This window comes from Chiloscyllium plagiosum, chromosome 15 (genome assembly GCF_004010195.1).
Source record: "Chiloscyllium plagiosum isolate BGI_BamShark_2017 chromosome 15, ASM401019v2, whole genome shotgun sequence".
In the NCBI taxonomy this organism is placed as follows: Eukaryota; Metazoa; Chordata; class Chondrichthyes; order Orectolobiformes; family Hemiscylliidae; genus Chiloscyllium; species Chiloscyllium plagiosum.
In genome coordinates, this window is record NC_057724.1 from 72,124,461 (window position 1) to 72,151,882 (window position 27,422).

Below are 27,422 nucleotides of genomic sequence, written 5' to 3' on the forward strand. Positions count from 1 at the left end.
AACCCTCCAACCACACGGGATGAATGTAGATTTCTCCAGCTTCTTCATTTCCCCTCCCCACCTTATCTCAGTCCCAACCCCCGGATTCAGCACCGCCGTCTTGACCTGCAATCGTCTTCCCGACCTCTCCGCCCCCACCCCCTCTCCCGCCTATCACCTTCACCCTCACCTCCTTCCATTTATCGTATTCCCGGCGCCCCTCCCCCAAATTCCCTCCCCACTACCTTTTATCTCAGCCCGCTTGGCACACCAGCCTCATTCCTGTATTTTTGCAGTACCACATTTTTCAACTTAAATCTATGTACTTGGTTATTGATCCCTCCATCAAGGGACCAAATGGTACCTTCCACCATGGTAGGATTTGAACCCTAGCCCCAAAGCATAAGTCAGAGGCTCTCGGTTACCAGTCCAATGTTAAAGCCACTATGTCACCAGCTGTACCAAATATAAGTCTCACTTTCCTTTCCCATGTTTGGAAAAGGGTATGCACATATTGTAACACACAAGCTATCACCATATGTGTGGGTCACTGGGAATGGAGAGGAAGGTTCATTCATTCATAAATTGGTCTCAGGCCTCTCAAAGCTTGAGTATTTAGATTTGGACTCCTGTGTTCAGCATGAAGCAAGTGGAGCTGTTTTACCAATGATCTGTGGTGCTCCTCCAAGATCAAAGTACAAGTCAATAAAACAACAACCTTACTGGATGGTTCGATATCGAATCATGGGCTTTTCACTTTGATTTCAAAGATCACCCTCTTCAGGAGATACTTGTAAACCATAACAGAAAATTAAAATAAAAAAAACAGGTGCAAGAGTTTTGTGTGAAGTCCTCCAGAGATACAAGTCTTTGACACCTCTGTGTTCTTCACATTTTGTCCTCTAGACCATTCCAATTTTAGTCATTCCACCAGCAACAACAACTTAGCTGCCTAGTCCTTCACTGGAAGTCTCTACATAAACCTCTCCATCTTTCTCTCTCTCTCTCCTCCTTTAAGGCATTCCTCAAATCCTACATCTTCAACCAAGCTATGAGTTCCCGGTCCTAATATCACTTTAATGTGCCCCAATGTCAAATTTCTAACTGATAATGCTATTGCAAATGTATTAGGATTGTTCCCTTCATTAAAGGTGTAACATAAATACACATTGTTGTTGTTGTTGCACTTACCTGTTCACCATCATCCTCATCACTGCTGAGCTTCAGATCATCTTCGAGCATCCTGTAAGAGAAAAAATAACCATAAACAATCTTGTAAAAAGATTAAAAGCCAAAAGATCTGCAGATTAGATTACAGTGTGGAAACAGGCCCTTCAGCCCAACAAGTTCACACCGACCTACCGAAGCGCAACCCACCCATACCCCTACATTTACCCCTAACTTAACACTACGGGCAATTTAGCATGGCCAATTCACCTGACCTGCACATCTTTGGACTGTGGGAGGAAACCGAAGCACCCGGAGGAAACCCACGCAGACACAGGGAGAACGTGCAAACTCCACACAGTCAGTCGCCTGAGGCGGGAATTGAACCCGGGTCTCCAGCGCTGTGAGGCAGTAGTGCCAACCACTGTGCCACCGTGCCGCCCACTAATGCTGTAAATCAGAAACAAAAACAGAAGTTGCTGGAAAAGCTCAGCAGGTCTGGCAGCATCTGTGAAGAGAAACCAGAGTTAATGTCTCGGGTCGAGTTCTGGATCCGAAACTCAACTCTGATTTCTCTGCACAGATGCTGCCAGACCTGCTGAGCTTTTCCAGCAATTTCTGCAAGAAGATCATTGCTCTGACTGACCACTGCATAGACATCTCTAAGAAAAGTCTATCCAGTTTGCCCCCATCGCCTGTCCTTTCCCTGTGCCGTTGCAGATGGTTTCCCCACATTTCATTGCTTTCCTTTTTGGGCTTACTGCTGAATCCACGCAGTAAGGCAGTACATTCCATATCCTGAATGTACACTGCACGATAAATAAAACTCTCCTTATCTTCCCTCTGGGTTCTTTTGCCAATTATCGAAACATTACCTGAAATCTGTGACCTTGGGTCACCACAGGTAAGGTCAGAAAATTATACATCAGTGAGCCCCAAACAGATCGAACTAGACAAGTCATTTATTCCTGACCAGCTGTGGTTCCTGCAATCAGCACAATGTGTAGGAGCTGGAACTTGAATCAATTACCTCAAAGCACATCAGCTCATCATGTCGCTCTGCATCAGAACTCAGGACCCTAGCACTGTTGACATCTTATTCACCAACTTAAACATTCACTCCCTCCACCACTGACACACAATGGCATTAGTGTGCCCCATCTGCAAGAAGGCTCCTTTAACAGGGCAGCAGCATGGTTAGCACTGCTGCCTCACAGTGCTGAGTGTGTGTTGCTGGAAGAGCACAGCAGGTCAGGCAGCATCCGAGGAGCAGGAGAATCAATGTTTTTGGGCATGAGCCCTTCATCAGGAGTGAAGGACTTATGCCTGAAACGTTGATTCTCTTGCTCCTCGGATGCTGCTTGACCTCCTGTGCTTTTCCATTGCTACACACTCCACTCTGATCGCCAGCATCTGCAGTCCTCACTTTCTCCTTGATGCCTCACAGTGCCAGGGATTCAGGTTCGTTGTGTGGAGTTTGTACCAGTGTCTGTATGGATTTCCGCCAGGCGTTCTGGTTTTCTGCAGTCCAAAGATTTGCAGCTTAGGTGGATTGGCCATGTTAAACTGCCCATAGTGTCCAGGTATGTGCAGGCTAGGGGGGTTGGCCCTAGTAGATATGAGGCAAAAGAGAGGACTGCAGATACTGGAAACCAGAGTTTAGATTAGAGTGGTGCTGGAATTCTGAGAGGATTCCTGATGAAGGGCTTTTGCCCGAAACGTCAATTTTCCTGCTCCTCAGACGCTGCCTGACCTGTTGTGCTTTTCCAGCACCACTCTGATCTGAACTCTAGTAGATATGAGCAGAGGGTGAGGGCTGGATATGGGCAGGATGCTCTTCGGAGGGTCACCATTGACTGGATGGGCGGAATGACCTCTTTCCGTGAAGAAGGGATTCTATGATTCTCACAGCAAATTCCAAATCTGTGCCCTCTATCACCTCAGAGCACCAGGTCAGCAGAGAAACAGGAACTCTACCAGTGGACACTGTCCCTCCGAGCCATACATGACCCTGACTTGGAACTACATCGCTATTTCTTCACTATCACTGGGTCAAAATCCTGGAACACTCTCCCTAACCACACCGAGAGTGGGACACCACATATCTGAACTGGAAAGGTTCAAGAAGTCAGCCCATCACCACCACTAAGGCAATTAAGGATGGGGCAATGGATGCTCACAAAAGAATTTTAAAAGGCTGAAGTTACTCTAGTTTTCACAGACATGGAGCAAGAAAATATATCTTGAGTGTCATAGATTAAACATGACCTAATTGGGCATTTAAGATGATAAAAAGAGTTGACAGAGATGCTCTGGTACAAGACCGAAGAACAAGAATGCAAGAAGGCACAACCTAAAAATGTTCAACTCGATGTTAGGAGATATGCGTTCACACAAATGGTGGTTGGTTGGTTTGGATGGCTGGTTTTCAATACAGAGTGATACCAACAGTACAAGTTCAATCCTTGCACCAGGCGAATTACGTCTAAGGTCCCTCCTTCTCAACCTCTCTCCTTGCCCAATGTATGATGACCCTCAGGTTAAAACACCATCAGTTCTCTCTCGCTCAAACAAGAGAGTGGGACTATGGCCACTTTCTTTAGAAAGCAGAAGTTAATTGAACCTATTATACTGAGGTTGCTAGACTCCTTTATTTGGGATAAAGCAATCAAGGGATACAGAAACAAACAGGATGATTGGAGGTTTTCACGAAGATCTGTAGCTCGGGTTGTAGACTGTAGTTGGTTAGCTCGCTGAGCTGCTGGGTTACCATGCAGATGTTTCATTACCATTCTGGGTAACATCATCAGGACGACTGCCATGAGGCGCTGTTGTTCCATCTTGCTTGGTTCTTCTGTGGTCCAGGCTGTTTTAATGAGTGTCACCTCCGGGTCTATGTGTTTGTTGATGACCATTTTTGTTGAAAGCCAGGCTTCCAAGAACTCTCTGGTGTGTGTCTGGTTAGCTTGTTCTAGAATGGCTACTTTCGCACAGTTAGATTAGATTGGATTAGATTCCCTACAGTGAGGAAATAGGCCCTTTGGCCCAACAAGTCCACACCGACCCTCCGAAGAGTAACCCACCCCCCTCTGACTAATACATCTAACACTATGGGCAATTTAGCATGGCCAATTCACTTGACCTGCACATCTTTGGTTGAATTGATGGGCTGTGTGTACGGAGATGAGGGAGAGTGGATCCTGTTATTCAGTTGCCAGTCGATGCTCACGAAGTTGAATAGCTAGTTTTTTTTCTGTTTGTCCAATGCAGTGTTTGTTGCAGTTGTTGCAAGGGGCTTTGTGTACCACATTGGTCCTACATGTTGTGGGTATGGGGGCCTTTGTCCTGGTAAGTAGTTGGCATAGTGTGGCTTTTAGTTGGTGTGCTCGTATGATACCTAGTGTTTGTAACAGCCTGGTAGTTCATTCTGATATGGGTAGGATATGATGATCAGTGTGTTGATAGGTACAGTGTCTTCTTGGGATTGTCTATTGGATGTGATGCCTCTCTGTGGGTGCAGGCTGGCTGCTGATGCTCCATGTCTGTGCTTCCAAAGGGAATTGCCAATGCATTGGAGAGATCCCAGGCTGGCTGCCAGGGATTGGCAGATGCTGAGGAGAGTGGGCTGGTTCCCATGGTTTATGTTTGGTTGTTGCAACATGGAGGTCATTTAGGGAAAGCAGTGAGCTGAATCTGTCAGGAATCCACTCTGGCTGCCATGTTGAGTTTTCCTGAAGTCTAGCTTGTTTGGTAAGATAGGCAGTAGAGTGTTAATGAGACAAATTAGTCAGCCAACAAGGCACGTAAAAAGGCTTTCACATCAATTGGCAAGTTTCCAGTGAGAAACTCCTCATATGTGGTGAAAAGCATAAAAAATGATGCAAGGTGCTCCCAAAGTCAAGGTGGATCTTGCTGAACCTATTGCGCGATTCTGTCACAAAACTCGCTATGGCCCACATCACTCAGATCCCTATAAAATTTCTCTCAGCATAGTTTTCATCATTGCTCTGATGAAGTGTCACAGATCTTAAACATAATTCTGTTCTCCTCCCTCCACTGATACTAACAGACCTGCTGAGTTTTTTTACCACAACTTCCTGTTTATGTTTTTAATTGTAAGCATTCACAATGATATAAGTCACTGCTTTTAAATGTATCAGTCCTCTGCATTGGGTAGCCTTCTTATCTTAAGTTAGAAAATCAAAGGTTACAAAATCATCTCACTCGTGGGATTTGAGCACAGTCACCTACGAGGACAATATTCTCTGTACAAAACACTGCCAGACGGTTTGAACTGAATGAAAAGTCAGTACTGAGGGAGTGCCACACTTTTGGAGGGACAATACTGAGGGAGTGCTACACTGTTGGAGGGACAGTATTAAGGGAGTGTTACAATGTTGGAGGGACAGTACTGAGGGAGTGCTACAGTGTTGGAGGGACAATACTGACGGAGTGCTACAATGTCGGAGGGACAGTATTGAGAGAGTGCCACACTGTTCGAGGGACAGTACTGAGGGAGTGCTACACTGTTGGAGGGACAATACTGATGGAGAACTGCATTGTTGGAGGGCAGTAGTGAGGGTGTGCTACACTGTTGGAGGGACAGGACTAAAGGAGTGCCACACTGTTGGAGAGACAGTACTGATGAAGAACTGCATTGTTGTCGGGCAGTACTGATGGAGAACTGCATTGTTGGAGGGAAGTACTGAGGGAGTGCTACAATGTTGGAGGGCAGTACTGAGGGAGTGCTACAATGTTGGAGGGCAGTACTGAGGGAGTGCTACACTGTTGGAGGGACAATACTGACGGAGTGCTACAATGTCGGAGGGACAGTACTGAGGGAGTGCCACACTGTTCGAGGGACAGTACTGAGGGAGTGCTACACTGTCAGAGGGACAGTTCTGAAGGAGTACTACACTGTCAGATGGAAAGTACTGAGGGAGTGCTACACTGTTGGATGGACAATACTGAAGGAGTTGAAAATGTGTTGCTGGAAAAGCGCAGCAGGTCAGGCAGCATCCAAGGAACAGGATAAGCCCTTCTTCAGGAATGAAGGAGTGCCACACTGTTGGAGAGACAGTAGTAAGGAAATGCCACATTGTTGGAGAGACAGTACTGATGGAGAACTGCATTGTTGGAGGGCAGTACTGAGGGAGTGCTACACTGTTGGAGGGACAGTACTAAAGGAATGCTACAATGTTGGAGGGACAGTACTGAGGGAGTGCCACACTGTTGGAGGGACAGCACTGAGGGAGTAATACACTGATGGAGAATCAGTACCGAAGGAGGTCTACATTATTGGAGGGGCAGTACTGTCTATTGGCTGAAGTTGTTAAATAGAAGCCCAGTCCATCTTGTTGAACAGAGTCCCAGGCAAAAGAGCCCTTGGCATTGTTTCAAAGAAGAACAACAGAGTTCTCCTGGCTGTCCGACCCAATATTTTACTGCTCAATCAACATCTCAAAAACAGCCAATCCATTATGCATTACAATGTTGTTTGTGGGAGCTTGCTGTGCCCAATTTGCTTGCCATACTTCCCATATACCAACATTACCGACAGTCATTCCCACATTTCAACACTGGACTGTGTTTAAGTGTAGGCAGTATTTGGAAGTTGTTTTAGGATATTTGGAGATCATGAAAGTCATGTCTTTCTCTCTAGTGTTAAGGGTATTGTTATAATGCACCAACACACAGGCACGCACATGTACATATATGCACACACATGTACATGCACACGCACACTCAATCCACCAGAGAACAAAGGCAAGCAGCAAAATGGCATGTATCTGTTTGTAAACTAATCAAGTTTTAGTACAGGCTTTACACAGCAGGGGAAAGGATTGGATTAAAGAGGGGAGGAATTTCCAATTCAATTACACAAGGTAGGATTGAGGCTGAAGAGCCGCTCATTATGAAACAATTAACAAGAGATTAAGCTTGCAAAAGAAACCAAGCAAGCTGCAGTTGCTTCAGTTTGCAGCCTGGCTGTGTGCTTTCACCCTGTGAGGAGGCAGGGGAAGGCTGCCTCTGCTATGGTTGTATGCCTGGAACCAGATCCCTCTCTGCTCTCTGTGTCAGAGTAAATCAGGCCAAGCATCCAGCAGCTCTACCTTGTCATTGGAATAGCGCAAGTAACTTGCCTGCTATGGATCCTTTCTGGCGCCAAATGCAATTAGTATAATTACAGTTTAAAACAGCGAAGGTAATCCCGGAGTTAGTTAGCTGCCACCTCACAATTGGCTGCAGCATTTAATTAATTGCCTCCTATTTCTTATCATCATTTCCCATACAGGAATGTAACGCCAAAAACACACTGCCTTCAAACATGGAGTGACTGAAAATAAATTACCCTCTGAAACAACTTTGCCAAAACCTAAATCTTTGACCATTAAAATCTCAGTTCTCTTTCACAGGCAGCAGACAGGTTTATTCTTTCGGTCTCTCTCTCTGCTACTTTACCATTGACCTTCCAACCTTGAATTAGGAACTGACAATTGATGGGGAATTTTAATGCATTAAAGTAATGGCTGTCCCATTAGGGGGCCTATTTGAATCTCCCACCTGTCCTGCTCTCTTACAGCATCAGTGCTTCTGCCTAGTTACCCCTCCCCGCTGTGTAATATGCCTGCATGCTGTGAGGCATAAAGGGAAGGGGAGAGTTTGGGGGGGTGGTGGTGGGCGGGGGTGATGTGGGTAGGTGGTCGGAGGACCTTTGCAATCATTTGAATTGCAAAGAGGAGGCTGTCCCCTTTCAACTCATCAATGTTAAATTTGCGTAGTTACATGCAACCATCTGAGACCTCCCGGCGACACCTGCCTCCATTGTATTTACTTGGAGAAATGATTCTATTCTCTCCGCTTGTTCAGGTCACACTTAAAGAAGCTCTGTCAGGATTTGTTTTTAGAAAAAAGGCCCCAGATTCTTTGTGTTCAACCGCGAGTGGCAGGACTGTCCATTCCCTTTATTCCTTGTTCTTGTGTTTTGAAAATCGACCACCCATTAGAGCCAAATTGCCTTTTAACTGTCCTCCGCTGGCTCTTTGTTTGCCTGGCAATGACTGTCGAGTGTTAACATGAGCTATCACTTCAGCCTATTTAACTTGCCTTGGCTTGACAGCTTCACAATGGCTCCTCTCCCACTTCACTCAGCCCCTGTGATTTACCAGTGGGGAATGTGCGAGGGATCGGCATGGTCTGTGTGTCTGCAAGGGTACTCTGCAAAGGTTTGCTCGAGTTAAAAATGCGCTCAAAGTAACAGCCAAGGGAGGGAATGGAAAAAGCCCCTCTGGCCCACTTAGTGAGAAAGCCTGATGTGAGTATCTACAGTCTGTTTCCGTTTTTGTTTCCCAGAAATGGGATGTTAAATGAACCCAAAGTCCAAACACTTGATTGCTTCTTGTTAAAGCAATGCTTCATTCACAGGGGACCACTAAACGTGACTGTCTGTCAGGAGGGTGTCGCACACCTGGTTTTTGTACAATTCCTGCTTTGTGTTAATTCCCACACTAGGGCTATGAGAGAACAATGTATAAAGAGTTGAGATATTGTTACAGCAATTTATTTCTCAGATGTCATAAACTATATTATTTTTTCTTCAGTTCAAATAAGCAGTTGCTGATTTGTTTTGAAAAAAAAACACAACAAAAGGACTGGACAAGATCACTGCGAAGTCAAGGGTTTTGTTTTTAAACAGACCTTGGACTACTGCTGGATTGTGAGCTAGGTTGCAGGTTAATCTGTAGGTCACCTCTTTGACCGTCTAGGTCCACCTGATGGATTTTGCAAGCGAGCCTGTAAATAGGCAGTCATCCAGCATGAACTAGCTAACACCAATAGTTGGAGCTAAGGGTTGATTAAAGTGCTGATGGAGATGTTGACATAGTGGAAGTCCAGAACATCCAAGTCATGTTCTGGGGCTGTGGGTTCAAACCCCACCATCGTAGATGGTAATATTTGAGTTCAATTTTAAAATAAAGTACATGTAACCACAGTCAGTTGTCATAAAACGCCCATTAGGGATTCACAAACATATTTTCTACCAGGAAATCTGTCATCCTTACTTTGACTAGCCTACATGTACTCAAGACCCACAGCATGGACTTGACTCTTAATTGTTCTGCAGGAAATTACGGCTGGGTAATAGCCTCAGTGAATAAACACCTAAAGTTGTCTTTGTCCCAGAGTACCAGAGGGTTGTTCATTCATTTGGGATACAGTACCGATTGGTGGTGTAACCTGAGGATTACCACATCTCAGATAAGGTTGAGAACAAAAGACTTTCATGGTAAACTTGACTGGCGAAGAGATTAGACCCTGGCTGTTGGCAGCACTTTGGAGTGCAAACCAGCCATTCAGCCAAATGAGCTAACCAATGCCCTAAATGACATAAATTGCTGTTTACAGTCCCAGTGCAACACTGAGAAGATGCTACACTGTTAGAAATTCCAACTGATAGGTTAAGCTCGGAACCTGCCCTCTCAGGTAGATGGAATAGCACTATTTGAAAAAGGAACAGGGGAATACTCCCTTGTGTCCCGGTCAGTTTCAATCATAGGAACGCAAGAAACAGAAGCGGGAGTAGATCACTCAGCCTGTTGAGCTGCCTTGCCATCTAAACAAGACAGGGGCTGATCTGCAACAAAAGCAGTAAGTGCTGGAGAAACTCAGCAGGTTTGGCAGCATCTGTACAGAGAAAAACAGAGTTAACATTTCAGTTACCCTTTATCAGATATTAATTCCTCTTTTAGAGTCATAGAGATGTACAGCTTGGAAACAGACACTTGAGTCCAACTCGTCCATGCCAACCAGATATCTGACCTTAATCTAGTCCCATTTGCCAGCACTTGGCCCATATCCCTCCAAACCCTTCCTATTCATGAACCCATCCAGATGCCTTTCAAATGTAATAATTGTACCAGCTTCCACCACTTCCTTTGGCAGCTCGTTCCATTCACACACCACCCTCTACTTTTCTGCCAACTTAGCAAAGCTGTCAACTCCTGATCTCCCCAAAATATCCCCTAACCAGCATCACTAAAACAGATGAACTGGCTATTGTCATGTTGCTGTTTATGGAATCTTGCTGCTTGTAAAATGAGTACTGTGTTTCCAATACCACAACAGTGATTACAATTCACAAATGTTTCAGCAGCTGGGAAGTGCTTTGGAATGTCCCTTTTATATTCTCCCTCTTTAAATACGTATCCAATTCCTTTTTTTAAACAGCCTTGTCAATAGATATTGAGACATTTGTAAGTGCTTATTCTGTTGCGGCTGTTTGAGAGAGCTGGTATTATGTTGTCTGGCACTAATGGAAGTGCTCCACTTACAAATGCTCGACAAATAATATTAAAAGTAGGTTTGGCAACCACACATGGACAGTGTGCCAACATCCTGTGGCACGATATTTTTCAAGTCCTCACTTTCGCAGAAGGTAGCTTTCCTATTCCAGCTGGGGTGATGAGGGCTGTCACCATGTGGAGGACCCTTGCCTGTTCATGGGTCACAAATCAGGGTCTGAGCATCCAGCTCATGTAACTACTGGAGAACTGGACAATGGCACTTAGGAAGGAGTGGGTAGCTGGTCCAAGATGAACATCTCGAAACGTGAGCAGAGTAAACTCTGCCGAGACGTATAAATAATAAGAAAACAACAGTTACAGATGCACTCAGTACTCTTTCCAATACACGATGGTGCATATCTCTGTATACCTTGGCCTTTGTAATGAAAATACCAGAGAACTGGGAATGCTTTCAACTGCCTTCTCCTTCAGCTTTTGAAATGCATATGTGTTTTGTTTTCCACACTCTTGGGATGAAATCAATTCTTTACATGATAGGTCAGAGGTCCAGAAAAAAATGAAACCGGCTAAGAGAAAAAGCAAACAGGATGAGATTTTCCACAGCTCCTCTCACAGCCCAGAGCCCTGATCGCATCACTTGCGATTTTCGAACACAAATCGCCCACAGGTCATGAACACCTGGGTGGCACGGTGGCACAGTGGTTAGCACTGCTACCTCACAGCGCCAGAGACCTGGCTTCAATTCATGCCTCAGGCAACTACTTGTGTGGAGTTTGCACATTCTCCCCGTGTCTATGTGGGTTTCCTCCGGGTGCTCCGGTTTCCTCTCACAGTCCAAAAATGTGCAAGTTAGAAGAATTGACCGTGCTAAATTGCCCGTAGTGTTAGATGAAGGGGTAAATGTAGGAGAATGGGTCTGGATGGGTTGCTCTTTGGAGGGTCGGTGTGGACTTGTTGGGCTGAAGGGCCTGTTTCCACACTGTAAATAATCTAATCTAACCTGCCTGTACCACCCCATCCCAGTGAAACGCACCACCCACCCTCAGCAACAGAACAGCCTCCCTCAGCAACCTGAGCAATTGTCAGCCTTTACTCACCGGCGGCACTCTCGCCTCTGAGTCATGGTTTCAAATTCACTGCAGAGATCCTTTCAATTTATCCATGGGATATGGGCATTGTGGGCTGGGATAACCTTAATTACCCGTCCCCAGCTGTCCTGGAGAAGATGGTGGACAGTGGCTTCCTTAAACTGCTTTAGTTCATTGATCCACAATGCTGTTAGGAGGAAGTTCAAGGATTTTAACTCAGCAATCTTGATAGAATGGGGACATATTTCCAAGGCAGAGTAGTTAAGTGGTTTAGAGGGGAGCTTGGAAAGGGAAAGCTGATTAGCCCAGACATCACAATGTTGCATTCATAATTAAGAACCAGCTCATCAGTTGCCTCTCTGAAATTCTTGCGGGGATCAACGACTGACTTATCGTCATCTGCTTGATGGTCACCAACAAGCAGATAGCGATAGTTGTGAGCGCTTATGTCCCAACTCTTGACTCGGTGGAGGAAGTCAAGGAGTCATTCTGCGCCAACCTTGACACACTGTTGTCAAGCATCCCCAAGGAGAACAAGATAATTCTTCTTGAAGACTTCGATGCCACGGTTGGTCAAAACCACAACCTTTGGAATGGCACCCAGGAAGAGAAGGTATTGGCAACATCAATGCCAATGAAACAAAAACAGAAATTGCTGGAAAAGCTCAGCAGATCTGGCAGCATCTGTGGAGAGAAATCAGAGTTAATGTTTCAGGTTTAGGTGACCTTTCCTCAAACCCTTCCATTATTCTGAGGAAGGGTCACTCGAAGTGAAACATTAACTCTGTATTCTCTCACAGATGCAGCCAGACCTGCTGAGATTTTCCCAGCAATTTCTGGTTCTGATTTACTGCATCTACAATTCTTCCGGTTTTTATTTAGAGTTCAACTCCAAAAGAGTCCTTCTTCTCACAAAATGCACTATGTACAACATCACTATCAAAAACACACTGCTCCATCAGAAAATCAAACTCAAATCACCTTGGAGGCACCCACACTCTGTGGGCGGCACGGTGGCACAGTGGCACAGTGGTTAGCACTGCTGCCTCACAGCGCCTGAGACCCGGGTTCAATTCCCGCCTCAGGCGACTAACTGTGTGGAGTCTGCACGTTCTCCCCGTGTCTGCGTGGGTTTCCTCCGGGTGCTCCGGTTTCCTCCCGCAGTCCAAAGATGTGCAGGTCAGGTGAATTGGCCATGCTAAATTGCCCATAGTGTTAGGTAAGGGGTAAATGTAAGGGTATGGGTGGGTTGCGCTTCGGCGGGTCGGTGTGGACTTGTTGGGCCGAAGGGCCTGTTTCCACACTGTAATGTAATGTAATCTAAAAACAAAAACGGCATTGCTCTCGGGACTGTTGGAATGTGAGTTTCACCAGGGCTAAGATCAACTCAGATGACTGCTGGACTTTTAATCATCTCATCCATTTCACAATATCCATCAGATGACACAGAGGGAGGAGAGTTCAGAAGAAGAAGACCTGGCTAATATTCAATATCGAGACCCTGGGTGACATGGTCACCATGCAACATCTCCAGGACTCACCCACTAGAAATCTACCTCAGGAATACTGAGAGGACATGGGAGAACACTGGAGTCTGCTTAAATCAACCATTCTCAGTACCTGCAATAACACCCGTGGTACAAGTCCAGGAAACATCAGGACTAGCTCGATGAAAATGATGGGGAAATTGAACAGCTCATCTCCATGAGAAAGACTAGTGACTAGGAAGGACTAGGACATGTGACTAGTAGAATGACTTGTAATCGTATACTGCAAAGTTGGATAAGCTTACAGTGTAGGATTAGGCCAATCAGCCCATCATTTCTATGACAGATCCACTATATACCGACAAATACTTACCTATTTTTACCTTAAACATTGCTTCAATTACTCACTGTCTAAAGCAATCACGCCTCACTGTCCCAGTGATGACCCTCATGTCACAAAATCGCTCTAAATGTTAAGAACCTTTGGTCACTTTCCTCTTGCATTTCAATGCATAAAGGTGGATAAATCCCCAGGACCTGATCAAGTGTACTCTAGAACTCTATAGGGAGCTAGGGAAGTGATTGCTGAGTCCCTTGCTGAGATATTTGTATCATCGATGATCACAGGTGAGGTTCCAGATGACTGGCTAACGTGGTGCCACTGTTTAAGAAAGGTGGTAAGGAAAGCCAGGGAACTCTTGACCAATGAGCCTGACATTGGTGGTGGGCAAGTTCTTGGAGGGAATCCTGAGGGACAGGATTGGCATGTATTTGGAAAGATAAGGACTTTACAAACTTGACTGAATTATTTGAAAACGTAGCAAAGAGAATTGATGAAGGCAGAGCGGTGGACGTGATCTATATGGACTTCAGTAAGGCGTTCAACAAGGGAGACTGATTGGATTTCATGGAATACAGGGAGAACCAACCATTTGGATACAGAACTGGCTCAAAGGTAGAAGACAGAGGGTGATGGTGGAGGGTTGTTTTTCAGACTGGAGGCCTTTGACCAGTGGAGTGCCACAAGAAACAGTGTTGGGTCCACTACTTTTTGTCATTTATATAAATGATTTGGATATGAACGTAGCAGGTATGGTTAGCAAGTTTGCAGATGACACCAAATGGACAGCAAAGAAAGTTACTTCAGATTACAACGGAATCTTGATCAGATGGGCTAATGGGCTGAGAAGTGGCAGATGGAGTTTAATTTAGATAAATGCAAGGTGCTGCATTTTGGGAAAGCAAATCTTAGCAGGACTTATACACTTAATGGTAAGGTACTAGGGAGTGTTGCTGAACAAAGAAACCTTGGAGTGCAGGTTCTTAGCTCCTGGAAAGTGGAGTCGCAGGTAGGATAGTGAAGAAGGCATTTGGTATGCTTTCCTTTATTGGTCAGAGTATTGAGAACAGGAGTTGGGAGGTCATGTTGTGGCTGTACAGGATATTGGTTAGGCCACTATTGGAATATTACATGCAGGTCTGGTCTCCTTCCTGTTGGAAGGATGTTGTGAAACTTGAAAATGTTCAGAAAAGATTTACAGGAATGTTGCCAGGGTTGGAGGATTTGACAGACTCGCACCTATTGTACTCTATGCTACTTTCTCCCCACCCCCACCGTCCTCTCACTTATCTCTCCACCCTTTAGGCATCTGCCTGTATTCCTGATGAAGGGCTTTTGCCCGAAACATCGATTTTCCTGCTCCTCAGATGCTGCCTGCCTGAACTGCTGTGCTTTTCCAGCACCACTTTAATCCAGAATCTGGTTTCCAGCATCTGCAGGCATTGGTTTTACCTTGGAGGATTTGAGCTATAGAGAAATGTTGAATAGGCTAGGGCTATTTTCCCTGGAGTGTCGGAGGCTGAGGGGTGACCGTACAGAGGTTTATAAAATCATGAGGGGCATGGATAGGCTAAACAGACAAGGTCTTTTCCCTGGGCTGGAGGAGTCCAGAACTAGAGGACATAGGTTTAGGGTGAGAGGGGAAAGATATAAAAGAGACCTAAGGGGCAACTTTTCACACAGAGGGTGGTGCGTGTATGGAAGTGGTGGAGGGTGGTACAATTGCAACATTTAAAAGGCATCTGGATGGGTATGTGAATAGGAAGGGTTTGGAGGGATATGGGCCGACTGTGGCAGGTGAACAAAGAGACCTTGGAGTGCAAGTTCATAGCTAGATTGGGTTGGGAAATCTGGTCAGCTTGGACAAGTTGGATCAAAGGGTCTGTTTCCGTGCTGTACATCTCTATGACTCTATGACTGAGGCTTCTTCAATACCACCAAAGTAGTATATGGTCCAAACTACCATGGACTAACCCCCCTGTGCTCTAAAGATGAACAAAAACTGCCCAAGGACAACCAGGCAATAAACACCTGCTGGAGAGAGCATTTCCAAGAACACATCAACTGTAAAACCAATGATAACTTGGAAATCATCAACCAAATCCCCAGAGATCCATGCAAGGAAACATGGGAGAACTTCCCAGTGTGACCAAAGTACAAGATGCCATAAGTTGCCCAAGGACTAAGGAGGCTGCTGGTCCTGATGGGATTCCTGCAGAGATCCTAAAGGAAGATGGCCCACAGCTCTATGAACACATACATACTTTGCTCTTAAAGGTTTGGCTCAAAGTTGAAATTCCCTTGGAGCTCAGTGATTGTGACCATAAGGATGGCCAGGTTGACTGTAGGAAATGACAGCGGCATCTCTGTTCTGTCAACCACTGGCAAAGTACTTGGAAGCCTCCTTGACAATAGAGTTCTGTCCTGACCTAAGGAAATATTCTCTGAATCGCAGTGCGGCTTCTGCCCATCCAGCGGAACAACAGACCTGACCTTCACAATATGTCAATGACAAGAAAAATGTCAGGAACAGAAACAACTGCTTTGTGTGGCCTTGACTGACCTAAGGCCTTTGATACAGTTAACTGCCAAGCTCCCTAGTGGACACTATCATGATGTGTCTGAGATCCTGATAGGTTCATCAGGATACTGAGGCTGCTGCGTGATGTCATGTCTGCAACAGTGCTTACAAATGGCGGATTGGAGGCGGAGACGAGGTCAAGTGGAGCTGCATTATCACAACCACCCAATTCACATTCTTCACTACTGCTATCCTCCATCTCACTGGCCAAAATCCGCTCAAGGAAATTCAAATCACTTACCATATGGACGGCAGCCTGTTCAAACTTCATAGGTTCAAGGCTAAGGGCAAGGTCTCTACCACCTCCATCTTGGAGCATCAATATGCTGATGACAATGCCATCGCAGCACACTCTGCAGTAGAGATGCAGTGTATCTTGGATGGCTTTGCCAAGGCATAAAATCTCCTAGGCTCTACCCTTCACACAATAAAAAGACTCTTGTTGTCCATTAACCACCATCCGACTGTCTCTCCAACCCTCCTATAATTAGGGTTAACAACTATCCTCTTGTAAATGTGGATCACTTCTCGACTTGATCCTCAATCTCTACCACAAGGGTGAGAGGAATTATCAAATGATCCAAAAACGAATGTTCCAATAATCCCATGAACCTACGGTATAATCTGTATCAATGATGTGCCCACCTTGTCATCCAGCATCAAATCACAATTATCCCAAAGCTGGAAAAGATGCCAATTATTTGCCAAATTGTACCCATCCCTCCCAAAGCATTTCCATCCAATTGCCAGAACAGAATGGGAAATAAACAATTAATGGCCATTGTTAGAAAAGGGATGTAACATTGCTTAAAATGTGGGAATGGAGATCATTGCTTTTCAATCTTACAAGAGGTGTGAAGGTTCTGAACTTCATTAAAAACAAATCTCATGTTTAAGAAATACTAGTGTATTGCATCCCCTGTAATTAGCAATCATATCAAACTAAACAAAATAATCACTGTACCTCTGGCCCTTTAATTCACTCTTCCTTCTATTTAACAGATAAATATTATCCTTTAATGGTTTCAAACTAACGTGTGATTAGTTGTGATTTGTAACCACTGGAATTTAACTCAATTTATTCCTTGAAGAGATTGTATGTGCATTTACCCTTTTCTTTCCACTGATGCTTCACTTACTTAGCTCTTGATGAACACACACAATCCTTACACAGGAATCTTCTCCTGATGTTCTGGTTGCACTCTGTCAAGCCTGAACATATCTCAGCTCTAGTCAGACAGCAATCCAAGATATCTCCAAAGGCTTGAAATCAGATCAACAATCAAAGTTTATTACAAGCAGCAACAGACCAGCAAAACTACTCTGCAGCCTCAAACACAGAACCAGGGCTGAGACTCCCAGTGCGGTGCTGGCAGAGGGCTGTACTTTGGGAGCGTTTAGGACCAGATGGCATAATTTCAGAATAAGGGCCTACCCATTATAGACAGAGATGAGTAAAGGAATCGAGGGTTGTGGGTGTAAGGCAGAAGGGATGCACAATGTTTGGAGGAAACGTTAGACCGATGTCCAGTCTGCCTTCATAGGTTAGAGGTAACAGATTGCACAGTTGCATTCTGAAGATGGGAAGAAGAAACTTATATTTCTTAGGCATTTTCATAACCCCAGAGCACCTGTTTTACAGACAGTTGGGTACGTTTGGAGTGCAGTAATGTTCATAATGTCAGGAAACCCAGCAATGTCATACAATCATGACATGCATCTTCAAAACATCATTCAAGATGTTTGTTAGGGAATGAACACTGGCCAGGACCCTGGGGGGCAACTCCCTTTTTTTTTAGATTACTTACAGTGTAGAAACAGACCCATCAGCCCAACAAGTCCACACCGACCCGCCGAAGCGCAACCCACCCAGACCCATACCTCTACATTTACCCCTTCACCTAACACTACCAGCAATTTAGCACGGCCAATTCACCTAACCTGCACATTTTTGGACTGTGGGAGGAAACCGGTGTACCCAGAGGAAACTCATGCAGACACAGGGAGAATGTGCAAACTCCACACAGTCAGTCGCCTTGCTGTTCTTTAAACTAGAATATCCAGCTGACATGCCATAGGAAGAGCCAGGGGAGTTCTTCTGTGTCCAGCCTAGTAACTATCCTTCCACTAACAAGGCTTATAGAACTGACACAAAAACATAAGTTGCTGAAAATGCTCAGCAGGTCTGGCAGCATCTGTGAAGAGAAATCAGAGTTAACATTTTGGACCCATAACATTAATGCTGATTTCTCTTCACAGATGCTGCCAGACCTGCTGAGCTTTTCCAGCAACGTCTGTTTTTGCTTCTATTTACAACATCCACACTTCTTTTGTTTTTTATTACCGAACTGATCGTCCAATCACTGTCAGATTTTTTTTGTGCTAAGCACTGCATTCAATTTGTCACCTGCACCCAAACGTGACTACAATTTAGAAAGTACTCATTGACTGATATTCGGGAGCCTTATGAAAAGACTCTATTTAACACACATCCTTTTTTTTGTGCAGCCAGGTACAGCTAAGACTGAGGAAGTAGATATCCATGGAAGGAGGTTTGGCAAAACCAAAAATTCGTGGTTTCCCTGCCAGAAGTGATCCCAAAGAAATAATTCAATACTTTGTCACATTTAATGCTGATTTCCAACACCATACATTAAATACTTTCTGAGGAAAGATGTGGAACTATTTGATTTTCTGTGACCTTTGGAAGTGCAATGTGAGTAAAACCCCACAGAAAGACTACTGTTTCGCAGGCACCTAATTCATTCATATGCAGCCGACGTAGGAGCAGCAGTTTGCCATTCAGGCCCTTCCCCAACTCAATGAGATCATGGCTGATCTGATAATACTCAACTCCATCTGCTGCCTTATGCCCATAACCCCCAATTCCCTTACTGGCCCAACCTTGGTAGCTTCTGTTGGAAAGGAGTTCAGAGAATCCCCACTCCCTGAGAGAAGAAATTCCTCCTCATCTCTGTCTGAAATTGGTAGTCCCTTATTCTGAAATGATGTCCTGTGGTCGTAGACTCTCTCGCAATGGGAACTGACATTTCCTCATCTATCCTGCCAAATCCCCAATGAATCATGTCCGATTCAATAAGTTCACACTTCTCAATCTTCTCCATTGCAATGAGCACAAACCCAACCTAGTCAATTCATCCTCATAACAAAGTCCAAACCACACAGAATCTATCCACTATCTACAAGGCACAGGTCAGGAGTGTGATGGAATGCTCCCCACATGCCTCAATGGGTGTCCTCAAACATTCACCCACAATGACACTTAATAATTGATACCCCTTCCCCTCACATCTACTCACACTGACACTCATAGCTTTATGTTCCAGATTTATTCACTGATTTTAAAGTTGCTGCTACAGTGGCATTTAAACCTTAGTAGCCATAGCACTTGGTCTCAGCCTTTGGATTGCTAGTCCAGTGACATCACCGCTACACCACAAACACACAGTCAACTTCCTTCTTTTCACATATGTCAGCTATTCCCAAAGTTAGTATTGGCTGTGCTTCCAACACAGAGTCTTAGAGTAATACAACATGGAAACAGGTCTTTCGGCCCAAAACTGGTCTATGCTGACAATGGCAGCCACTCAGCTAGTTCCAATTGCCCATATTTGATCCATATCCCTCTAAACCCTTGACATCCTTGTACCTGTCCAGATGTTTTTTAAATGTTGCTATAGTACCTGCCTCAGCCACTTTCTCTGGCCGCCCATTCCACATACACACCATTCTCTGTGTGAAGTAGATGCCCTTCAGGTCCTTCTGAAATCTTGTCCCTCTTACCTTAAACCGATGCCTTCTAGCTTTTAATTCTCCTTCCCTGGGAAAAAGACTGTATGCATTCATCCTGCTATGCCCGTCATGATTTTATACACCTTAATAATGTCACCCCTCGTTCTCCTGCATTAGAGTCCTACCCTGGCCAACCTCTCCCTATAAATCAGGCCTACTAGTCCTGACAACATCTTCATAAATCTTCTTTGCACTCTTTCCAATTTAACTATGTCTTTCCTCTAACAGGGTGATCAAAACTGTACACAATACTCTAAGTGCAGCCTCACCAATGACTCACACAACTGTAACATAACGTCCCAACTCCTGTACTCAATGCCTCCACCAATGAAGGCCAGCATGCTAAATGCTTCCTTCACTACCCTGTCTACCTGTGACACTGCTTTCAACATCCTTATAGGCAGTTCATACCAGAGTGTAGCACTCATTTCATGTAATAAAAATCTCACCTCTTTTCTAATAAACTGATCAGAGATGTTATTACACATTTCTGAAGCAGGTTGGACTTGATCTCAGGTCTCCTAGCTCCAAGGTAGGGACACTACCATATGCCATAAGCACCGACAACTGCATTCAATCTGTGTTTTCTGGTTACTGACTGTTCTGGCATTGGAAATAGTTTATCTTAATTCGCGCAATCAAACCCCTTCATAATTTTGAATGCCAGCACTAAATCTCTGCTCTGGGGAGAACGATCCCAGTTTTTTTGGTCTCCCTCCAGAGAACTGAAGTCTCTCCTCACTGGGGCTTGCTTGTGCATTAATATCAGGAATAGCAATCTCCAGACTGGGATGTTGGTTTATAAAAAGACACACCAAACTTTAAAGATGGAACAAAAAGCATTTATAAAATGCCACAAACAGATCAAATGAGGTCGTATGTTCGACGTCTGCCATTTTGTAGCCTTTCATGTTGAATCGAGCAGACTGTGATCTCCAAGGAACTCTCAGGCCAGCACAGTGCAGCAGCTTGGAACGAGGGCTGCTCAGTTTCACACTGACCTCTCATACAAATATTTTGGCCCATGGTTTTGTCATCACTCTGGGCTGCCCGCAGAGTCTTGTAACCATTTGAGTGCAAAACATTTTTAAAATGAGGATAGAGATGTAAACCCTGAGAAACAGGAATGCACTTCCTTGCAGCATGTTGGAAGCAACTCAAAATGTTAACTTTTAAAATAACTTGCAGCAAAGACTTAAACACTATCCAAGCTTGGACTGATAACTGGCAAGTGACACTCACACCACACAAACTCCAGGAAATGGCCTCTCCAGCTACCATACCTTGAAGTCCAATGGCATTGCCATCATTAATAATACCCTGTGGGTCACCACTGAGCAGAAACTCAGTTGGGCTCTCCATTTAAGTATGGTGGCTACAAGTGTAGGTTAGAGGTTAGGAATCCTGCAGCGAGTAACTCACCGCCTGACTCCCTAAAATCTGTCCACATCTGCAAGCCACGATAAATGGAAAGGATGGAATACTCAATTGCCTGGATGAGTGCAGCTCCAACAACACTCAAGAAATTTGACACCATCCAGGACAAAACAGCACACTTGATTGGCACCCCGTCCACCACCTTCAGCATTCACTCCTTTCACCACTGATGCATAATGGCAACCACACTGGTCACACTGTCCCAAGGCCTTTCTGAAGTACAATCAGTCAGGGTTTCCCAAGGCTATGCACACTTTAAAGAGTCCCTCATTTGAAGTTCATGACATACAGTTGTTCCTCTGCTCCATCTAGACTTCTACTTTCTACTTCAACCTCCTTATTCTTCCCAGCCAATTTATGACGTGGAGGTGTCAGTGTTGCACTGGGATGGACAAAGTCAGAAGTCACATGACACCAGGTTATAGTCCAACAGGTTTATTTGAAATCACAGGGTTTCAGAAAAGCTTGTGATTTCAAATAAACCTGTTGGACCATAACCTGGTGTCATGTGACTTCTGACTTCACCCAACATTGAACTTCATCTTCCAACTATTTGCCCACTCTGCATATTTGTTAATGACTTCCAGTAATTTGTTCGGCTCCTTCTCCTCAGAACTCATTATCCTCGCAATTTGCTGGTATCTACAAATGCAGGAATGGTGTTTTGCATTCCAAATCACTAGTCTAGCCCTTCAGTCAAATAGTTCTGCTCCCCATTGTCCGCAGCTTGTAATCCTGCCAACTCCTTGTCAAACAACTGATCAGATCTTCTTGCACTTCCCTGCCAAACGCTACTCAGAAACATTCATCTTAAGTTGGAAATGAATTTATGGGCTTATTCTTAATCCTTGCCAGATGCAAGTTCAAATACAGAAATATAATTAGACCCCTTCGTTGATGTGACTCTTGAAATGTCACGAGTGAAATGCAGCTCATTAGGGCTGAATATTACCAGTTGTAATGTTAGATTCATGCCCTGAAATTACACTTCACTTTCTTAAGGGTCAGCAATTTTTTTTTGAGCTCTTATCTTCTTGGAAACTCAATTTGCAGTTCCTCATCTCCCTTAGGAGAATAAGTGAGCAAAGTTTGATCCACAAATGTGATCGCGCCTTCTCTGAAGAAGTGATGAGTTTGTTCCATTCAAAAAGAGCTCCCTCCCCTTACAAGAATAATAACAGAACTGAGGGAGTATACCTATTAGGTCAGCCATGATCTACTCAAACAGCAAAGTTTGTGCATGGGGTCACATGGCCCTCTTCCTGTTCCTAATTTCCTTTGTTTGATTTGGGTATCAGTAGATAAGACCAGCATTTATTGCCCATCCCCAATTGCCCAGAGGACTGTGAAGAGTCTATTGGTCTAGACTCATACATAGGTCATTTAAAGATAAGGATGGCAGATTTTTTTTCTGCAAGGACATTAGTGAACCAGGTGAGTTCTTATGACAATCAACATTTGACCAGCTTTTATTGAATTCAAATTTTGTCATTTGTCTTGGGAGGGATTCGAACCCATGGTCTCAGATTTCCTGAAGAAGGGCTTATGCCTGAAACGTCGATTCTCCTGCTCCTCGGATGCTGCCTGGCCTGCTGCGCTTTTCCAGCACCACACTTTTCAACTCTCAGAACATCAGTCTGGATTATTCGTCCAGTGATTACATCACTACGCCACCAGCCCCCCTCCCAATGTGATCGTTCGTATCTGAGAAGCAGGTCTCTGGGAAGGCTCGAGAAAACAGAAGGCCTAGAAGTGACCTGTTTGGGATCCTGATGATTATTAAAGCCCTCCATAAAACACAGGTAGAGAAAATGTTTTAAGCTGTGGGCGGACTACAACAAGCAGGGTCCATAAATACAGGATAATCAGTAATAAATCTAACATTCAACAGAAAGTCCTTTCACCAGACAGTGGTTAGTGTGTGAAACTCACTTGCACAAGGAATAGTTATGGTGAATCAAATAATTATATTCAAGGCAAACTAGGTAAATGCATGAGGGAGAAACATGATATTGATGGAGTGAGCTGAGGAGATTGGTGGAAAAACTAGAAGAGTCTAGAACTATCTAAAAGTTCTAGAAGAGTCTTCAAGACTCAAAAAGTTAGCTTGCTCTCTCTCTCTTTCCATGGATGCTGCCTGACTCGCTATGATCTCCAGCACTTGTTGCTTTCAGAACAGATCCCAACATCTGCAGTAATTTGCTCCGATAGAGAATGGTGGAAAGAGCAACTTGGACATGAACTTAGAACAGTTGAGGACAGGAACAGGTACTTTGACCCACAAAGCTGTGCTGAACGTGATGCCTAAATTAAAGTAATCCCTTCTGCCTGCCCTTTGTTCACATCCCTCCGTTCCTTGCATATTGATGTGCTTATTCCAAAAGTCCCTTAAACGCCCCCTACCATATCTGCCTCCACCACTCCCCCAGGCAGCATGCTGCAGTCTCACACCACTCTCTATGTCAAAAACCTGCCCCTCACAACATTCCCCCTCTCACCTTAAATGTATGTTCCCCTGGTATTAGACATTTCAACTCTGGGAAAAAGATTCTGACTGTCAACGCTATCTCATAATTTTATCGACTTCTATCACAAAACGTTTGTCTCTGACTGGCCTGTTTCTGTACTCTAGGTTCTAAGTAATTCTAATAATGGGGCACCTGGACTTCTGGCGGTCCCTTGGCTTGTGCATTTGCCCCTTGAGTCAGTCAAATGACAAATATTAAACACCGACATGTGGCATTGGTACTTTAAGGTTCATTCCAGAAACTTAAGAGCAAATCTCTCAGCTATTGGTTTCACACGTCAGCGCAACATCGAGTGCCGAAGGGACTGTACTGTGGTGTAATGTTCTATTTTGTTCTTATTGGACGACATGAGTTTTGTCGTGCTGTAAGCACTGTCTTTCAAATCCCTCCTGGTTAACATTAGTCCCTCAACCAACATCTCCAAAAGCAACAATGAAACTTCTTATCTGCTTTGTCATGGCAACTGGCTCAGGATGCATTGGTTACATAATATTGCAATAGTGGCAAGACTTGAAGGATACTTGCTGGTCAAACATCTTGCCAGGTGCTGTCCACAGCCAAAACTTCTTTTTTAAACAATGATCTAATCCATCTATGCCTATGGCAACTGAGTTGGTTTGCCCTCAATACAAGTCAGAATTGCGCAGTCCATTTTCACACAGGGAACAACAGTTACACTACACCTCCCTCAGCACTCGCATGTGAACTTACTAATCAACCTGGCCAAGTATATTTAGACACAAAAATAGAAATTGCTGGAAAAGCTCAGCAGGTCTGGCAGCATCTGTGAGGAGAAATTAACATTTCTCTTTGCATATGCTGCCCAGACCTGCTGAGCTTTTCCAGCAATTTGTTTTTGTTTCAGATTTACAGCATCCATAGCCTTTTTAGTTTTTAGTTACATCTAGACACAACTCTGGAACAGGTGGAACTAGAAGCAAGGCCTTCTGACTCAGGTCTATCTCTGTACCACAAGAGCCCTGACAGCAACAGGTATGTTCTATCTCAGGCATTCTTGCATCTGTTTCATTTGGCCGGTATTTATTTTATTCTACTACAATATTGAAGCCTAAGAGTTGGGTTTCTCTTACCTATACTCTTGAGATTTTTGACATGAATGCTCTTACTCCAGCTTCAGTCACCATTAAGGTTTCAAATTCAGGCAAGGAACCATGATTAAAGAGTTGATGAAAGCGTTTCTACAGCATTATCACCTTCTTTCAATGTCTCACACCATCTCAGGAGCTTTACAGCCAATGAAATACTTTTGAAATGTAGTCACTGTTGGCGTGCAGCCTATTTGCACACAGCAAGCTCCTGCAAATAAGCAGCACAAGTAATAATGACGAAGTAACATGCTTTTGGGCGTTACTGGAGGATCAAATATTGGCCAGGGCATTTTAGGTTATTTTTGGCACAGTGAGGCGTAACTACATGTTGTTGTTGGTTTTGCTTCAGCACTTTTGCAGAACAAGAGCTTCAACTTTCTTGGACTGACATGTAACATGTTTTAAGTTGAGTGGAAACTTGGCATTTTACTTATCGACTGATGTTCGTCTGTTGTGCCTGACTTTGAGCTATGTGCACCGATCTTAGATTCAAGATGCACTGATAAGCAATGTTCTGACAGCCTTAAAATTGGTTGGTGGTCGGAAATTTAGCAGATCTACAAGATCATTGCTAAAAGCCCCACGAGATAAGGCATCCGAATGTGTTAAGCAGGTTTCCTTCACTGTATTTGGAAAAACAGCCTGGTGAATTATATCCATTCGCCCTCAATGACAGGAGTGTCAGATGAGTTGAAGGTTATATATCAGAATTGAGCAGTGGAAACGAGTGATAGTGTGGAGCTTTTCCTGGTATGTAACATTTGCTCAAAAGATTAGGCGAGCTAAAGTAGATTATCTTCGGTACACAAGCTTTCTGGTGTTAAATAAGCTCGGACTCACCGTGGGTCCTGCAGCCCCTCTGCAATATCTGCGCTTCTTCAAGCCTGGCCCTTTGGGTATCCGATTTTAATCGCTATACCATTGCAGGCTGTGTCTTCAGCTGCCAAGGCCATATCACTTGAATTCCCTTCCACAACTCTCTATCTCTCAAACTCTCTTCCTTCCTCATAATCTACCTGCGGTTAAACTCTTGATCATCTGGCCTAATGTCTTCTTGTGTGGTTCAGTGCCATGTTTTGCTCTATAGTGCTTTTGAGAAGCGTTTTGGGACAGCTTTGAATGTTATGGTTGCTATATAAACACAAGCTGTTGTCGTTGTTGTTTAGCCTGAGATCTGATCGAGCTGCATCTCTATGCTCTGCTTTCTGTTAACTCTGTTTGGGAGAAGAATAGAGGACTGAAATTTAGGCTTCCAACAGAAGGAACTCCGTGTGGAGGTCACCTCACTGACTGGATGCTTTGCCCGGGCACAGAGGGTGGGCTAAATTACCAAATTGCAAGAGACTCCCTCCATGTGCTGGGCAGGATGTCCCGCAGCTAAACCAGCAGGACCAGGACCTCAACTTCCACAGGCCCTATGGAATTTGGCCTAAGGCAAATCCAAGATGTGGAGTCAAACGATGGTTCAGGAGGTGATGAGTTTTGCAGAGGGTGTGGGAGAGGCATTATCTTTGGGCAGACAGGGTGCCCTCAATGTCTAAAGGGCACTCCCCAGAAACTCTGAATCCCCCACCCCAATTCCCACTCTGCTTTACCAACAAGCTTTAGAAAATCAAGGCACCATTCTTGCCAATGCCAACTGTATTTTGACATGGCCAGCATGTTAATAGGGCACACTGAGGTTTTAACAAGCTCAGTTGACCCTCAATGTGTCCTGTTTCCATGCTGTATGACTTGATGTGATGGAGTGGCATCGTGGTATTGTCCCTACCACGAGGCCCAGGTTAAAGACCCCCTAGTTCCAGAGGTGTGTCACAACGTGTCTGGACAGGCTGATTAGGAAATGCCTACATTTTGAGGGCAGGCTGCTGATTTTGACACCCACTTACCCCTGTACTGATGGAGACAGCCGCATAATGACAATGTCATTGGTCTATTAATCCAGAGACGCTAAAACTCCGGAAATTTGGGTTTCAAATCCTTCCATGGCAGATGGTGACACAGAATTTAATAAAAGTTTGGAATAAAACATTAGCCTAATGGCGATTGTCAAGCATCATAAAAACCCCATGTGGTTCAGTAATACCCTTCAGGGAAGGAAATCTGCCATCCTTACCTGGTCTGGCCTACATGCGACTCTAGATCCACAATGATGTGGTTGACTTAGAAATGGCCTAGCAAGTCTCTCAGCTCCGGAGGCAGTGTGGGACAAACAGTAAATGCCACTGACACCCACATTCTTTGAACAAATAAAACAAAAGGTTGTGGGGTTTGTGAGGAAATGGCAGGCTAGCCACCAGTGAAAAACATACACATCCGGAGCCTATAATATCGAGCCTACAGAATGGTCACAGTACAGCAGAAGGTCATTCAGTCAGCCTGTAGTCTCAGTACTTGGCCTCAGCAAGACCAACTCAGCTAGTCCCACTTCCCTTTCTATCTCTCTCAAAGTAATCATTGTCCCTACAGATTACTATCCATTGCTCTTTCAACGCTGCGATTGAATCCACCTCCAACACACACTGAAGCCATGCATTCCTCCCCAAGTCACTCAATGTGGTAAACCCCAGGTCCTAACCATGGCTCTG

General features: G+C 44.5%; 1 protein-coding gene across 3 annotated transcripts in view; it reads right to left on the minus strand.

The window, feature by feature from the left end:
• Window positions 1-27,422, minus strand: part of aff2 (AF4/FMR2 family, member 2) — a 526,072-nt gene that overhangs the window by 152,302 nt on the left and 346,348 nt on the right. For all 3 annotated transcript variants that reach the window (XM_043705172.1, XM_043705171.1, XM_043705174.1), the window contains exon 8: window positions 1,171-1,222. In XM_043705172.1, the coding sequence (XP_043561107.1) occupies window positions 1,171-1,222 (52 nt within the window). The remainder of the gene's footprint in view (window positions 1-1,170; window positions 1,223-27,422) is intronic.